Source organism: Pogoniulus pusillus, chromosome 2 (assembly GCF_015220805.1).
Source record: "Pogoniulus pusillus isolate bPogPus1 chromosome 2, bPogPus1.pri, whole genome shotgun sequence".
NCBI classification, from domain to species: Eukaryota; Metazoa; Chordata; class Aves; order Piciformes; family Lybiidae; genus Pogoniulus; species Pogoniulus pusillus.
In genome coordinates, this window is record NC_087265.1 from 33,188,169 (window position 1) to 33,205,303 (window position 17,135).

Sequence of the window (17,135 nt, forward strand, 5' to 3'; positions counted from 1 at the left end):
TCTCAAGTTGTGCCGAGGGAAGTCTAGGCTGGATGCTAGGAGGAAGTTGTTGGCAGAAAGAGTGATTGGCATTGGAATGGGCTTCCCAGGGAGGTGGTGGAGGCACCGTCCCTGGAGGTGTTCAAAAAAAAGCCTAGATGAGGCACTTAGTGCCATGGTCTAATTGACTGGCTAGGGCTGGGTGCTAGGTTGGACTGAGTGATCTTGGAGGTCTCTTCCAACCTACTTGATTCTAGGATTCTATGATTCTATGAATATTGTGTATTTTAGCAATCACTAAGACTTTACTGGGTAAATATTGTATTGTTTATGTTGTTTGATGAGGGTAATAAGTATTTATAAATCATTTCTGGAGCGAAGAAATTGACCTTATTTTGCAGTTATATAAGAAGTTCAATCAGCAGTCATGTAAAAAGTCTTTGTCTACTTTGAATGCTATTTGTTTACAATCAGAATGGTTTATTAAATTAGGATAGCCCATAAAGAAGTACTAAATGTATCAGGTATTTAATGTAGCTTGCTTTTCTTTTTATATTTTAAACTTTTACTCAATCTTTGGTTTCATTTGGCTATAAACTGTTTTGTTACAGGAACTGTGGAAACGAAGAATGTGGTAGAGAAGATTTCAGAGGACAGTGCTGCTAAGCTGCAAGAGAAAGCTGAACCAGGGCTTGCCGTAAAACAGAAAGGTATGGAAAGTAAAAACTTGACTGCCTTGGAATGTCTTTTTTGAGTGCTTCGGGGCTGAACTTGAGTCTGTGCAGCTAACTGATTTCAGGAGGAGGATTTACACGTGATCTAACTGCTGCCCTGTGTTTTAATCACATCTTGTGGTTAAGGTCCTGGTTGAAAAATGTGTGCTACCTGATGAAATGGTTGCCTTTATTTTCTCTTTCCTTACTCTTATGCAAGTTTTCAAAGAGGCTTGTCATGTCCTAAAGAAAATGCAAGACTGCTGCACCTCAGTCCCTTAGTGACTTACTCTGTGTAAGAGCTGAATCACTGCACCTTGACTTCTTTATTTGGGAGTCTCAATGTTTGCATTTTTAAGGATTGTAGTGAAAAAATCCATCTCTGCATTCTTAGTTCTCCATTAAAAAAAACCAAAAGAATGGTTGTATATAGCTGCCAAGACATACATTGGTAATGAGGTATTTGTATCCAGCTACAGTGTACCTGGAGCCATAGAGGAAAAATGTAGGAGGAAGAACTGAGATTCAAGTAAAAGCTGTGTTTGTTTTCTCCATATATCCAGATGCTTGACCTAGTTGGGAGAGTCAATACCCTGTATGTGGGAGGTCAAAGGCTGTTTGCCAGTCCACCCTTGGCCTTCAGGGCCTCGTAGCTGTGTCAGTCTGATGAAATGTAGACAGCTGGCCAAGGCATTTGTGTGACCTTACACAACTGGGAGAACTTCTATGCTGATTCCTTTTAATCTTTTGGAGCTGTCTTCTCTGTTGGAATGTATCTGTTATGGAATACAATTTTATATTTCTCTATTTATAATTTAAATGCATGTAAGAGCAGTACTGCCAGCTTCATTATGGATCTGGACTGGATTCTCAGGTAGCGTAAGAACCAGATATTGTATTGACTGTTATTTTGAGCTTTATTTATTAAGATGGTATAATGTAACAGTGCATTAGTGAACCTTAGAATCACAGAATCAACCAGGTTGGAAGAGACCTCCAAGATCAGCCAGTCCAGCCTAGCACCCAGCCCCATTTAATCAACAGACCATGGCACTAAATGCTCCATCCAGTCTTTTCTTGAACACCTCCAGGGACAGCGACTCCACCACCTCCCTGGGCAGCCCATTCCAATGGCAAACCACTCTCTCTGGGAAGAACTTCCTCCTAACATCCAGCCTATACCTCCCCCAGCACAGTTTGAGACTGTGTCCCCTTGTTATGTTGCTCATTGCCTGGGAGACCAGATCAACTCCCACCTGGCTACAACCTCCCTTCAGGTAGTTGTAGACAGCAATGAGGTCACCCCTGAGCCTCCTCTTCTCCAGGCTAAACACCCCCAGTTCCCTCAGCCTCTCATCACAGGGCTTGTGTTCCAGACCCCTCACCAGCTTCATCACCCTTCTCTGGACACATTCCAGCACCTCAACATCTCTCTTGATTTGAGAAGCCCAGAACTGGACACAGTACTCAAGATGTGGCCTGACCAGTGTTGAGTACAGGGGAAGAATAACCTCCCTTGTCCTACTGGCCACACTATTCCTGATACAGGCCAAGATGCCATTGTCTCTCCTGGCCATCTGGGCACACTGCTGGCTCATGTTCAGCTACTATCTACCAGTACCCCGAGGTCCCTTTCTGCCTGGCTGCTCTCCAGCCACTCTGTCCCCAGCCTGTAGCGCTGCTTGGGGCTGTTGCAGCCCAAGTGTGGAACCCTGCACTTGGCTTTGTTAAATCTCATCCCATTGGTCTCTGCCCACCCATCCAGCCTGTCAAGGTCCCTCTGCAGGGCTCTCCTACCCTCCAACAGATCCACACCTGCTCCTAGCTTGGTGTCATCTGCAAACATACTGTTGCTGAACTCAATCCCCTGGTCCAGATCTTCACTAAAGATATTGAATAGGACTGGTCTCAGCACTGTAAAGTTCTTATAGAGATGAAATCATCATTCATACATTTAATGGCTTTCACAGTTAGAATATGAAATCCATTATGAAAATAGGAGCAGTCATTGCAGAGAGCTAAGCTGGATGCTCTTTGGAGTCATCAAAAGACAGGGATCCCCTGACATTTCTTAGTGTGCTCTTGTGTCTTTAACTGCCAATGAGTTTCCAAAGGAAGAATCAATGTAAACATTGTTTATTGGCTGAAATGAACTTATTTTCCTGGATCTTTTGGGGTATTATATCTACATTCTGCTTCAGTCTTTCTGACCATCAAAGCTCTGAACCTTTCCATTGTATTTTGTGTTCTTGTTTTTCATTATAAATGAGGATTTGTCATCATATCAGTTATTCTGTCTTGGTGTTCTCCATTAGGAATCCCCACTGGTAGCCTCATAAATAAGAAGTATGTATAGAAAGCTTTTTGGTAAAAGGGTGTTTTGGTTTACCTCAGTTGTTTGCATATACACTACTGAAGTTGCTCAGGTTCCCATTCCTTTAGTTGTGTGCACATAAATGCATCCACTGTGGCAAAAAAGGAGGAACACTTGGGTTTCAGTCACACTAAAAGGCTAGGTCAGCATGAAACTTTTTTAGAAGTTGATGATTAGGTAAGATTTTTCTGAAGCTCGTTAAATTCTTAAGTAATGGCTTATTGAGAAGTTTCACTAGTGCAGTTTATCTTCTCACAGTTTTGGTGATTACATTGAAATAGATGTCTCTAGGAGGAGTAAAGTTGTGCTTCTAAAGTTTAGCTCAGACCTTACGGTGTCTGTTGGAATGGTACAGCTATTGGAACTTGAAATACTGGAACATAAGACACGGACAGGCGAGAGTGCATGAGCTCTGAAGTACTGAGTTAAGATAAAACAGAAGGTTGGAATGACCTTAGAGAATGGTGTAACACATAGAAGGCTGGAGCCTGTGGTTTTCACCTCTCTCTGCTGACTTAGATTGCTTAGAAACAATGTATGTATTGTTGAGAGAATACGATGTATGTCTATGCCAATTAATATGTAATTTCTAATGCAAGTACATGTAACCAATTACAGTTTAATACAGTTTGTAGCCTTCTGATGAAAGCTACATAAACACGTTTGGAATGCAATAAATGGATTGGCTTGCATCAAGTGTCTCCTCGTCTCTTCTGATGCCTGCAGCATTGTAACCTGTGGCAGCTGCCATCACTCTTTCAGCTGAGCCGTCACAGCCATCTATCATCTATCCTCAGAGAAGTGCCATTATATGTACATTATAAAATATTCCACTTAACTCCAGTGGAATGAAATGTAAACTGGCAGTTGAAACTGCTTGAAAATGACAGTCAGTGCCTTTCCATGACTCCAAACCTTCCTTTGGAGTAGGTTAGAGAAGCTCAGTGTGAAGTTATCCTTTAGCTGTCTTCAGAGAAGAGGTGAAGATAGTTCTTCCACAAGGTTTTCAGGGGTTTAAGGGGTACTTGGGGCAACTTAAAAAAAAAAAAAAAAAAACAAACCAAAATCTCAGGGGTGACCTCATTGCTGTCTACAGCTACCTGAAGGGAGGCTGTAGCCAGGTGGGAGTTGGTCTCTTCTCCCAGGCAACCAGCCACACAACAAGGGGACACAGTCTCAAGTTGTGCTGGGGGAGGTATAGGCTGGATGTTAGGAGGAAGTTCTTCCCAGAGAGAGTGATTTGCCATTGGAATGGGCTTCCCAGGGAGGTGGTGGAGTTGCCATCCCTGGAGGTGTTCAAAAAAAGCCTGGATGAGGCACTTTGTGCCATGGTCTAGTTGACTGGATAGGGCTGGGTGTTAGGTTGGCCTGGGTGATCTTGGAGGTCTCTTCCAACCTGCGTGATTCTATGATTACATTCTGCTAATGCTTCTAAGTTTTCTCTGGAACATTAGTTTTTATATTTCTGGACTGCATAAACTCACTTTGAGGGGTGAGCAGATCCTGTGCTTTCCTAGTTCAAAGTATAGTGGCATGGCTTTGCCTTTCAAATCTGTTATACAGCTTTCTACAGTTTAACTTTTACACATCTCATTTAACTTTCAGGAGTGTCTACGCAGATATTCAATCCAAACATTTTGATCAAACCATTCAAAACTTCTACTGTCTTTTGACCTTTGGGAAAAAAGTTTCTTTTCTCATAAGTGTGTTCTGCTTTGTGAACAGATCATCAAAGTCTTTAGCACAGAAATAGGAGTTGGAAATATTCCCTAATGTGTTAGGGAACATTCTCCCTATTCTCCCAGCCCTAGTAGTAATTCCCAAGTAAGAAGCTGTCCATAGTCCTTGTGTGCTTCATGCCTAACTTGGTCAGATTATTCTTGAAGTTATGTAAGTTCTCTGAAAAATCAATGTATTTTTTTATTTCCTGGACAATTTGTGTGTGACTCAGGAGCATTATAGTTACAAAAGGCCAGCACTGAACATACCAATGAGAGTTAAAAACTTCTAGTAGAACAAAAAAAACCCAAGCATTTTATTTTTAAGTGAATGAAGCACTTGTGTAATTTGGTGCTTTGTTTCCTTTTGTGCTATGCATTAAAGAAATTTGAAATGATAATAAAACATAATTTAGTTGTGTTTGAGTGCTTTGAGTAGACTCTATACAAGTAATTTCTATTTAAAAGAATGCCAAAAAAGCCATCTATGAAAGTGCTTTGTTCTTACTATAGAACAGTGCAGTGTTCTAACCTCAAAATAAGCAGAACCTGTGGGGAGCTTGTTGCAATACATCACAGGTAATTGCTGCAAACCCCCAAAGATGTGTGTTCCTTTGTTTTAATGTCATAGCTGACTTTTTTCCCCTCTTCTTACTGTGTTTGTGATGCTGTTCATATTAAAAGAATCATAGACTGGTAGGTATCCACAAAACCTTTCCTGAAATACCTGGGTAATTGGGCCAGTAATAGACAGTGAACTCCCGTAAATGTGGTATTAGGAGGTCCCTGAAGCATCTGTTTGCTCTGTGCAGGTGTCACAGCATGTGCTGTGATACTGTTGCGGCACTGTCTCTACTGATGCTGTGGATTGAACCAAGGAAGTGAGATTTTAGAGATGCTTCTTTTCTATACAGTGCAAATCAGTACTCGTCAGAACTGGTGACTTGCTGTTTTGTGGACAGCCATTATGTCAGCATGGTGCATGTCAGGACAGAGAACAGAAAAAATCACACAAAGCCGAACGTTTTGTTAAGGAGCAGGCCTCTAGTTTATATTTCTTTGTACATTTATGATCTTCATCATGTGGGCAAGTGTCTTTCACCATGTAGAAGTGGAATTTTCCAATCCCTCTTGCATCTCTTAATCTGAGATGCTAAATTAGTTGCTAAGAGAAGTACATGAAACTTGTGGTACGTCCAGCAACACAGCACAACTTTCAGACTTGAGCCTGACTTGGTCACGTGGGCCCTTGTCAACCTCATGAGCTTCAACAAAGCTGAGTGCAAGGTCCTGCATTTGAGTTGGAGAAATCCCTGATACAAGTAGGGGGATGAGGAGATTGAGAGCAGCCCTGTGGAGAGGGAAATCGAGTCAGTCCTATGGAGAGGATAACTATAATGGGATTACAGAAGACAACCTCATCCTAAAATCCTTGATGTAGGTCAGGAGTCAATCAAGGTGGACATCATCCAGTCCAACCCCCTACTGAAATCTGAGTCAGAATACTGGTAAGAGTACCAGTTGAGGAAAATAAGGAGGTTACCAAAAGAAAGGCTTACCAAAAAACCCAGTATGGAGAATTACAGGGTTGGTTTGATAACATTTTTCCTCTTACGACTTTGTGTAACAAGCAGTTTGAAATATTGCAAATGTTACTGTGCAGTTATGGAGGAACTGAGCAAGATGATGTAATTTTCACAGATGAATTTCACTATATTGAGAATCATATAAAAAATAAAGGCATTTAACATGGGTTTGTTTGGGTTTTTTATGTCCCTTTTGAGTTGTGAATGCTCCAAGATTTTTAAAACCCAGAGGTTCACAAGATACTAATTTTTGTAGAAACCTATAGAGTTTTATTTCTGATTTTGTGACATGATGTATTTCATGAACACACATTCAAGTGTAGTGCTAATAATAGTCTGTGTGATTCTGTGTTAAGATTCAAAATACTGTTGTGAGTAAAATTCAGTTTGTCTTGCACACACAATTGTGTGTTTGTTTTTGTTTAATAGAAGGAGAAGCTGAGAACACAACTGATGAAAAACCTGCAGTATTTGAAAATGGTGAAATAATGCCCAATGATCTTCCACCTCAGCCCATCCAAAGGTCGGTTCCTAATCTGGATTCTCTCTGAATGAAATTTTATCTTGTTTGAATCAAATATCCTTTATTCTTTTTGTACCAAATTGTGATGTATCTGAGATAATAACATTTTAAAAGAGCAAGAGAACTTGGAGCAGTATGTTTCTGCTAGTGCTGCTAAATAAGAAATATTATGGTTTCCTTTACTCACTTTCATTTCCTTCTATAGATTAAATTTGAGCATTGTGAAGTACTTCAGACTTAATCCATGAAGTGCTTCAATGTGATGTTAATGAAATAGGAGGGAGAGTCTGATGAGAAGAACATTGCATTACTGTGATGATTTGGGAGTTACCTGCCCACCCACTCTTATGAAATCACCCAGACTAGACTCAGCTGTCTGGAAACTAAGGAATGCAGTTTTATATTGACATCTTAGCACAATATGCAAGCAGATATTTACAACATTTACAGCTACATGCAGAAATATACAAGTTAAGAGTAATAAAGAAATAGAACACCCCTCCCAGAAATCAGAGTCCCCAGGAGGGGCTCCTAACCACCCTTCCACCTTCTTTCCACCCATCTACCTTATGCCAGAGTTTGCATTACGTGCAAGGTGAGTTTGGAGGATCAGCAAGGGGGGTTTGAAGCAGAAGGATTACACAGAAGAAGCCCAGGGAAACACACACTGAGACAGACACACACACACACAGAGTCTTAGCTATGCTTGTGTTCTTGCTTTTATACATCTCAGTAAGCCTGTGAGTGAAGTAGACATCACCATTGTTTTCTTTTCACAGCCTAGAATCTAATTTTTTCTCATTAAAATATTCCAATTAGCCTCAAACTAGCACATTTGAGCCAGCAGTGTGCCCAGGTGGCCAAGAGAGCCAGTGGCATCCTGGCCTGCATCAGGAATGGTGTGGTCAGCAGGAGCAGGGAGGTCATTCTGCCCCTGTACTCTGCACTGGTTAGACCACACCTTGAGTGCTGTGTTCATTTCTGGGCCCCACAGTTTAGAAGGGACGTCGAGATGCTTGAGCATGTCCAGAGAAGGGCGATGAGGCTGGTGAGGGGCCTTGAGCACAGCCCTACGAGGAGAGGCTGAGTGAGCTGGGATTGTTTAGCCTGGAGAAGAGGAGGCTCAGGGGTGACCTTATTGCTGTCTACAACTACCTGAGGGGTGGTTGTGGCCAGGAGAAGGTTGCTGTCTTCTCTCAGGTGGCCAGCACCAGAACAAGAGGACACAGCCTCAGGCTGCACCAGGGGAGATTTAGGCTGGAGGTGAGGAGAAAGTTCTTCACTGAGAGAGTCATTGGACACTGGAATGGGCTGCCTGGGGAGGTGGTGGAGTCGCCATCCCTGGGGCACTTCAAGGCAAGGTTGGACGTGGCACTTGGTGCCATGGTCTAGCCTTGAGCTCTGTGGTAAAGGGTTGGACTTGATGATCTGTGAGGTCTCTTCCAACCCTGATGATACTATGATACTATACTATACTATGATACATTGTCATAGGTGCATTCCATAAGTTCAGTGTTATGGCTAAGATAAGCTTGCCTTTTCTTTCTCATTTTATTTTGTCCAGCAAAGGTTTGTGTAACTCTGTTACTTGTGAAAACATTTTTTTCCATTTACCTTGCAACATGTAATGCTAAATTTATTGTTATTGATACAATGCTGTACCCAGACTGTTTAGTTAGACAAATCAAGAGCTGATTTTTCCTTGGAATCACAGACTGGATTTTTTGCTTAGGACACTTTTCCTAGACCCTCAGTAGGACAGCAACTATTGCCATGTGGGGGTGTATATTGGAGATGTTGTCAGTGTTGTCATGCTTGGCTCACTCTTCGTTTAGAGGACATGTGTGGCTTCCTTCTACAGTAAAAATCAGTCTCTTTCTCATTGCAGAGGTACTCCCCGTCCTAGCAGTGCAAGACCAGCACCACCCCGAGTAAAACGTCAGGAAAGCACAGAGGTCTTACTTCCAGAAAGGTAAGGAACGTGGGAGGTGCAGAGCAGACTTTTCTAGCTCTTGTACCACACTAATCTGAAACCTGTGGTGCCTCACCTGCTGCTCAATAGGATGATCACCTCACAGCTCATTTTTGGAAAGTTCAAGCCTGATTTGTTTTATTGTTTCTGCAAATGCAGCACTTCAGATAAAAGTTATGGTTGGCAGCTGCATCTGGGAGGTCAAAAATATGATTGGATTTTTTTGCCTTGGGAAATTGTGAAGCAGGTAGCCCTAGAACCTTGATCTAAAGTGCAGCCAGAAGAGATCTTTAGAACATGGTGTTCAGAAAAAGCTGAAACAGCCATTCAGATCTATGGACAAAATGTCTGGCTCGATCTCTTACAAGTGCCAATCGCTGAAGTAGTGTGTTTAGAAGGAAAAGAATACATCCTTGTGAGAGTTTTGGTTGGTCAGTTTGGGGATGTTTTGTTTGTTTTATTTTATTTGGGTTTGTTGTTTTGATCACTTATCAAAGGGATAGAAAGGGTCTAGCAGCAATCACGTAACAAACCCAAAAGGTCAAATCCTTGATTTCAGTGCCTTCCTATTACAACTGGAAAGCTCTTGCTTTTCCAGCCTTTGAATTTTATGTGTTTTTAGCTGATGCTGCTTTATTTTGAGAGAGGAAGGGAGGGTACTGATGTCTTTTCTGTTCTGGACAGCTCTTAACAGGTTTGAAGAGATCTTACTAGGTTTTAATTTTTCATTGTCTCTTACAGGAGCAGTAGTGGTAAAACAGTCTCAAATGTGATTGTAGACCAGCAGATTTCTGATGATGATGATGACCATTTTGTGGTGGAGGCAGCGTTACCACTGTCAGAAATACCAGATATGCAAATGGTCTGTTCATGTGGCAAGTTATAGAACCTTTCCCCATCCTTTGTTTGTAGCTTACTTGTTTAAGTAGCTTCTAGGTGAACTTTTAAAAATAGTTGTCTATTATAGCAATGTCAGCTTCAATGCAACTAAAGCTTTCTTCCTGCATATGTAGGAGCCAGAAGTGGAGCTGACTGAAGATCAGAAGCATGGTATGTTTGCTGTTACATATATTTTATATATATATATCTATATGCACAGAATAAAACTATGGGTTTCAACTAAATGCTCAACACTTAAAATGCTGAATAAAGCAGTAAAATACCTCTTGAGGGTGTGAACTTGCAACTCTTGCAAGAAAATCAAAAGTTAATTCTCAAATGTAGTCTTGTTTACTTGTGCAGCTGGATTTATAACTGACATTAAGTACAGATTTTCTTTAGGCCTTTTATGTCAGCAGGATTTAAAATTCTGCATGAAACTCATACATTAACATTTCTTACAGTGTCAGGTACAGCTTGACAGCTTTTATATATGAGATGGGATTGGCTGTTCAAGGCAAGACACAGAAAAGCTTTTAGAAAATTTAATGGACTGGTTGTTAACTACACTGGTGCTTACTTGTGACCTCGCATCTCTGATTCAGGGGCTGCCATTATGGTTACGCTGGATGTGGTTTAGGCAGATATATTTGTTTCCACACACAAAGCCCTCACAAAGGGTGGCCTCTTCTCCCAGACAACCAGCAACAGAACAAGGGGACACAGTCTCAAGTTGTGCCGAGGAAAGTATAGGCTGGATGTTAGGAGGAAGTTCTTGCCAGAGAGAGTGATTGGCATTGGAATGGGCTGCCCAGGGAGGTGGAGTCACTGTCCCTGGAGGTCTTCAAGAAAAGCCTGGATGAGGCACTTAGTGCCATGGTCTAGTTGACTGGCTAGGGCTGGGTGCTAGGTTGGACTGGCTTACCTTGGAGGTCTCTTCCAACCTGGTTGATTCTATGATTCATATGGCTCTTGAATTCTTCCAAAAGAGGGGTGTAGAGGAAAAGCTTTTGTGTTAATATAGCTCAAGGACCTGCTTTTGTACTGAGTTGTTCAGTAAATGATACTGACTATACATTTTGATTTAGAGGAGAAACAGCTCAAATAACAAATACCTTGTATGTCAGCAATTATTGGAGTATTTTAGAGTAGAAATACTAGAATAGTAAATTTTTCTCCTGAAGAAGTGATGGATTCTCCTACATTGGTCAGTTTTAAGACTCAGCTTGACAGAGTGCTGTGCCATCTCATGTAATCTGCACTGTCACCCAGAAGTGTTAGAGCAGATGATCCTTGGGGTCCTTTCCAACCTGGCATTCTCTAGTTCTATGGTACAATAGAAAATTCTATTAAAAATTAAAATTCCCTTAGTGTTGCTGTAAAAACTGTTTACATTCGAAAGAGTTAAGCAGTTGGTTTTGATAGAATTGTCTGAATGTCTGAAACAATATTGTAGTGCCAGCTGCTGCTGAGAAATACACTGATTCTTCAACAGGTGGACTTGTAAAAAGAATCCTAGAGACAAAGAAAGATTATGAGGCGTCACAGAAATCATCACAGACAACAGACAGGGTAAGATGGCAGTGACCTTCAAAGAACCATGAATATTAAATACTATATTCATGACCTTTTCCTCTGCCTTAAATGTTTTTTCCATTTATGAATCAAGCTCTCCTCCTTGATGTGTCATGCTGGTTTTTTTTTTTCCTCCACTAGTCTGTCACATACTGTTCCTTCTCTCTGTAGTGCTCTCTTTATCACCTTTAATTTTTGTGATTTAAGTTTTTTTTCGGTATTACAGTACAATTTTTGAGGGAGCCTTTTCTAGGAAAAAAAGTCTGCTGATAACCTTTGTACAGCTGTACCATTATTGTTTCAGTATTACTTCAGTTAGATCAGGTTGCCCTGTCTAACCTGACCTGGGATGTTTCCAGGATGTAGTGGTTTGGGTGTTACTTGCCCCCTCCCCAACTTTGGAAGTCACCCAGACTAGACTCAGCTGGCTCTGGAAATTGAATGGAGCTTATATTTACAGCTCAGCACAATATACAAGCAGATATTTACAGTATATACAGTTATATACAGAAACATGTAAGGTAAAAGGTAATACAGAGACACAGCTCCCCTCCCAGAAACCTGAGTCCCCAGGAGGGGCTCCCAACCGCCCTTCTACCTTCTCCCACCCCTCAACCTTACCCCAGACATTGCCTTGTGCCCCAAGGAAGAATGGAGGATCACCCAGGGCAGGGCTAGGAGGCAAGCGGATTAATCACAGAGATGGTAGGTGAGGTTAGAGGGAAATGCAGCCCAGAGCCCAGGCAGTGCCCAAATGCCTTATCTGTGTTTTTACTCTTGGTCTTACACATGTCAGCAAGCCTATGAGCGAAGTAGACATCACCATTGTTTCCCTTTCTCAGCCTGTAATCTAGTTCTCACCTAAACATTCTAGCTGGCTTCAAACTAACACACAGGGATAGAAATTCTACCTACTCTCTGGGCAACCTGTGCCAGTGTTTCACCACCCGCAGTGTAAAAAAATTCTTCCTTAGATCTCATCTATGTCTCCCCTCTTTTTGTGGGGAGATAGCTTTTTAAAGCCATTATCCCTCGACCTGTTGCAACAGGCCCTGTTAAAAAGACTGTCTTCATCTTTATAATAGGCTGCTTTTAGATACCTAATGGCTGCTATAAAGTCATCCTGGAGCCTTCTCTTCACCAGACTGAACAACCTCAACTGTCTCATCCTGTCCTCATAACAGAGATATTTCAGCTCTCTGATCATTTTTGTCACCTTCTTTGGACCCACACCAATAGTCCATGTCTTTCTTGTGCTGAGGACACCAGAGGTGGACACAGCACTGCAGCTGGGGTCTCACTATAGTGAGAGCCCTTGACCAGCTGACCGTGCTGTTCTGCATGCAGCTCAGGATATGCTTGACTTTGTGGTAATAAGTCATGCTGCTACACAGATCAGCTTTTGCATTTCTTCCACAGCAAGTTGAGAAAGTTAGGTTGGTCCGTGGGGGAGTGTATTCCTCTCTGAAATTTGGAGCTGCTTGGCTAAATGAAAATTCCTTTCATGTGTTGCAAGGGCTGAGGTTAATGAAGGAAATGAACCCTCCTTAAAGTAGGAAAACACTTTCAGTTTCCTGTTCATATTTCATTGTGAATAGTTGAAGCTTTACCCAACTTGCTGAGTGACATACCATTGATTGAACGTGCAGCTTGTGTGCGTGGCATCATCGAAACACTGTTGGTTATCTCCAGTGAATGTGTCTGATGGGAAAATTTTCCTGCTTGAGTAATGTAGAACTGTTCGGAGAAAAGGAGGAGTAAAAGTTGATGCTGCTGTGTTTATTCAGTAACTAGCTCTAAAGTTCTCTCTCCGGGGGGGCATGTCGAGCTGGCACTTGTGGGAGCAAGCAGCAGAGCGGTTCCGAGTTCTTCTGCTAGGTGGCGCTGTTGCATCATCAGTCTTGAGACTAAGCTTTGGTTAACAGTTCGTTGAGGCTGCCATAGGTGCACAGTTGTGCTGTAGGCTGTGCCCTTAGGTCTTGTGTCCTGTCAGCCTCAGCACTGCACATAGAAAAAGACGATGGGAAAGGGTTTACAAAACTGCATAGATTTCATGCATGGAAGCTTCCTCTGGTGTTTGTGTTATTTTTTGGGAGGGTTTGTTGGTTTGGGTTTTCTTGTTTGGTTTGTTGTCTGTTTTGTTTTTTTAAATAACACTGAAAACAATTTGCTTTTAGGTTTTTTTTAAATGCATGTGAACAGTTGTGGCCTTCTACAATAACCATTTAGTCCAGTTGCCCATTTTCAGTCTCTAAAACATTCATTCAGTCCTTGTTTGTCTTTTGTTGCATCTTTTGAAACACTGGTCTGTGTTAGCAGTGCTGATAATAGGCAGCTAGTTCTGGAAAAAAACAACCTGCTGACTTCCCTAGTCCACCATGTGAAAACCTGCATACAAAGCTAAGCTCCTGGAATATCATCTGATCTCATACCCAAGCAGCTGGCTGCTACTGCAGTAAGTTTCTTTGCTGATACTGCTTTTTAAATGATGTTGTTGAAGTGGTGATCCAGAGAGAGAAGCATAGTTTTCCTGAAGGCAGAGATTAAAAATCAGTGGAAAAGGTGATTAAAAATGCTGGAATCAGTAATAAGGACTTGACATATGTAGTTCAGAAAGCACAAGCTGGAGACATTACTGAATTGTGGGAGATTATTTTAGGGGATAGAGACAGGGTGATGCACAAGACAGTAAAAGTGAAAAATACGTTTTCAGTGCAGCATTGCCTCTGGGAATATTTCAGGGAGCAGATATGCTGAGGATAGCAGGTCAGTGTCTGGCATGCTCAGAGTGAGCACATCTCATCTCTGAAGGATGTTCCTAATGTGGCAGTGGCAAGATGTATTCTTGTGAGACTGCAGACCAGCAGTTTTGGAAGGAGTAGTTACTGGTCTGCGGAATCTCTTTGGAGAGAGGCAGCAAAAGTAATTGAGAAGACAGAAGAGTTTCAAGTGGTTGATTTCTGCCAAGTGGTCTAGGCAGGCAAGTGGAACCATGTCCTGTGTTGATGGGACTGTGAGAATGGGTCAATGAACCCTGGCCAGCGTGCTGTGTTCAAATGGTCGTCAGTTTTGTGCCAGGTCTAGCTCTGCAGTCTTCTGGGAAGCAGTATCAGTCTGAGATTTCACCATTTCTCCCCAGACGGTCAACTCTTTATTTAATTTGTTTTCCATCAAACTCTCCAGAAGAAATAATCTTCTACATCAGCAATTTTATTCCAAAATTCATTATGCATTAGAGAGTAAAATGTAATTGTACTTCTGTATTGTGGAGTAAGGTAACTGAAAGTCCAGTGAAAATTTGAGAGATTACTTGCTGTGGGAAATTACATCTGATGTAATGAAGGTTATCCTTGTATCTGTCAGTAAGAGCTTTCATCTGTCCTCATTTTGTCCAATGCACACTAAAAAAGAAGTATTTTCCCAGTTATATTCATTAGTCTTTAAAGCCTTGTTCTTCTGCCAATTGGGAAAACAAAGGAAGGAATATATATGTTTGTAGTCTGAATCCTGGAACTTTTGGCTAATACTTAATTCCAATATTCATTAAAAAAAAAATCAGTGAATCTACCTAATTTATTGTGGATTAATCAACTAGAAATGAGGTGAAGTTGATGAATTAATACTTAATCCAAATGTAACAGAACATGAAACTCTTGGGGATGTTTCACACCTTCACTTCTAACTGCTGATTGCAAAGGAGCTTTAGTTGTGTTTAAAGCATTCCTCTGAAACCTTTTAAGTGCTGCATTTTCCAAACATGCATTTGCTTTTAAAAAAGTTTGACTAATAAAAAAAAAGGAGAAAAGAAGAAGACTGGGACTTTCATCATCTAGGTTTTGCATGTGCAGAAACTTAAAATAATATACACAATTTTCAAGTCAAACAAAGAGGTCATTCTGGAAATACACAAGACTCCTGCTGCCTTGATTAGCTGTGTTCAGCCTAACAAATTCCTAAAAAGACTTCCTAAATGTATTTGTTTAGAATCTAACCCTCTAATGTTAAACAGAGAAAGAAACAGATGTTACGTTTTGTACTCCACTTCATTTATTTGATGTGTGCAAAATGTAAGCAGGTTATTAGTTGTAGGGAAGTGGGATCACAGAATTCCCATCTTTGCACTAGCAAATACAGTTCATGAGCTTCAAAGCAGCAGCTTTGAGGTTTCTGTGAGGAACAAGTGCTACTAAATAGCTTAACACCTGGATAATATTAACTTTAATTACAAGTGTGATAAATTAAGTATGTACTTCTAATCTTAGAACAAACACAATCATTGTTGATTCCATTTGTTTAAAGTTCTTCAGGTGATTGAGTTTTACATTAATCCATCAGCTGCACGATGTTGGGTATCCCCCCACCCCCAGCCAATGCAATTAGTAATGTGTCATGTTAACCAGATGTGTGCATATGCCCCACCATGTAAGTGTTTTGAAGAGGCTCACCATTCAAACTCACAGCTTCTCAGTATCCTGCCAGCTTAGTGTGTCATGAGAAATGCTGATGCTAACATTTAATCAGAGTTACCTGCAGAAGGGCTTTCATCTCCGAGTGACAGCTCTGTTCATGATGATGTGACATTAATGCAGTGACCTGAATAAAGCTGCAGTGAGACATTTTTGGTGCAAGCATACAGTTTCTTAGAAATAAGAACTGTAGCTCACAGTCTGGTTGTGGACAAGCACCATAAGAGCTTAAGCTAAAGGAGTGTGTACTTGAGTGTCCTTGTTACCAGCTCTTAGGAAAAAAACAAAACCGTGGCCCCCAAGTAATTTTGTTACAAGCTGTGAACACAGGAACAGGATTTTTGTCGCTCTCGTGATATCCCTACTATTGTGGTTCCTTTGCTGTGGTCTTTGCACACAAAAAACACACAATGTTCTCTCCTGTGGGTACAGTATAAATACAACGTGAGGCAGCAGATGGATGTGTTAAACAGAGGATATATAAAAGTGCAGTGAGACAGCTGTGATTTCCATCCTTAGTAAGGATGCAGTGCATTGGCTGGGTGTTGGAGGATGCAGTGCAGGTGACTTTCACATGTTTCAAGAAGCTTATCAGTGGATTTGGCTGGGGCATAGAGTGGTGCAAAAGCAGTTGTTTAACACAAGGAACAGGTTTATAGCAAATTCTTTTTGAAGAGGAAGGAGGCTGCTTTGTCAAGAGAAGGAGGTCATGGACACAGTTTCAGCAGCATGAGACTAAAAGGAAATCTGGGCAGGACTGTCATCAAACGTACCATTATGGCTGAATGAATACCATTTTCTATCATTAATCACTGCTAGAGTACTCTCATGGCATGTGTGTGGTCAGACATAGGATTCTTCTTGGTGTGCTGAATACTGCACCAAATATCTGAGCTTTTGTGAGATGAGCTTTTGTGAAATGAGCTTTTGTGAAATGCCTTCTCCCCAGCATGGACTGAACGTGAAGTAAAGCAGACTTGCTCTGGGGGCTGAGCCAGGGTGTTTGTCTGTTAAGTCTAGCTCTTTTTAAAGGTCACAAATGTGAACTGGGAGGAAAACCCCCACCAGCCCTTAAAAAAAAAGCCACCTTTGTAGAGCTATACTTTTATTTTGGTGCTTTCCAACTCAGAATCAGGCCAGACAGACTCTTAGTTCTAATGGCAAAGAACATTGTGTCTCCTCTGATTCCTTGGCCTGTTAGTGAACTCAGTACCTGGAATAAGCAGAAAAAGCATCCTGTTCATTTGAAATGATTTAACGTTTACTGTTTTCCCTGTGTTTCTGTGAAAGGGTTTCTTATGGTGATCCCATGTGGATAGTTACTTAAAATGCAGACTCTGTAAAAACCAG

The 17,135-nt window shown here is 41.3% G+C and overlaps 1 protein-coding gene across 3 annotated transcripts in view; it reads left to right on the forward strand.

The window, feature by feature from the left end:
* TRAF3IP1 (TRAF3 interacting protein 1) overlaps positions 1 to 17,135 on the forward strand; it is a 64,728-nt gene that overhangs the window by 35,992 nt on the left and 11,601 nt on the right. For all 3 annotated transcript variants that reach the window (XM_064159815.1, XM_064159823.1, XM_064159834.1), the window contains 6 exons: positions 591 to 689; positions 6,800 to 6,893; positions 8,782 to 8,865; positions 9,607 to 9,727; positions 9,879 to 9,915; positions 11,240 to 11,316. In XM_064159815.1, the coding sequence (XP_064015885.1) occupies positions 591 to 689; positions 6,800 to 6,893; positions 8,782 to 8,865; positions 9,607 to 9,727; positions 9,879 to 9,915; positions 11,240 to 11,316 (512 nt within the window). The remainder of the gene's footprint in view (positions 1 to 590; positions 690 to 6,799; positions 6,894 to 8,781; positions 8,866 to 9,606; positions 9,728 to 9,878; positions 9,916 to 11,239; positions 11,317 to 17,135) is intronic.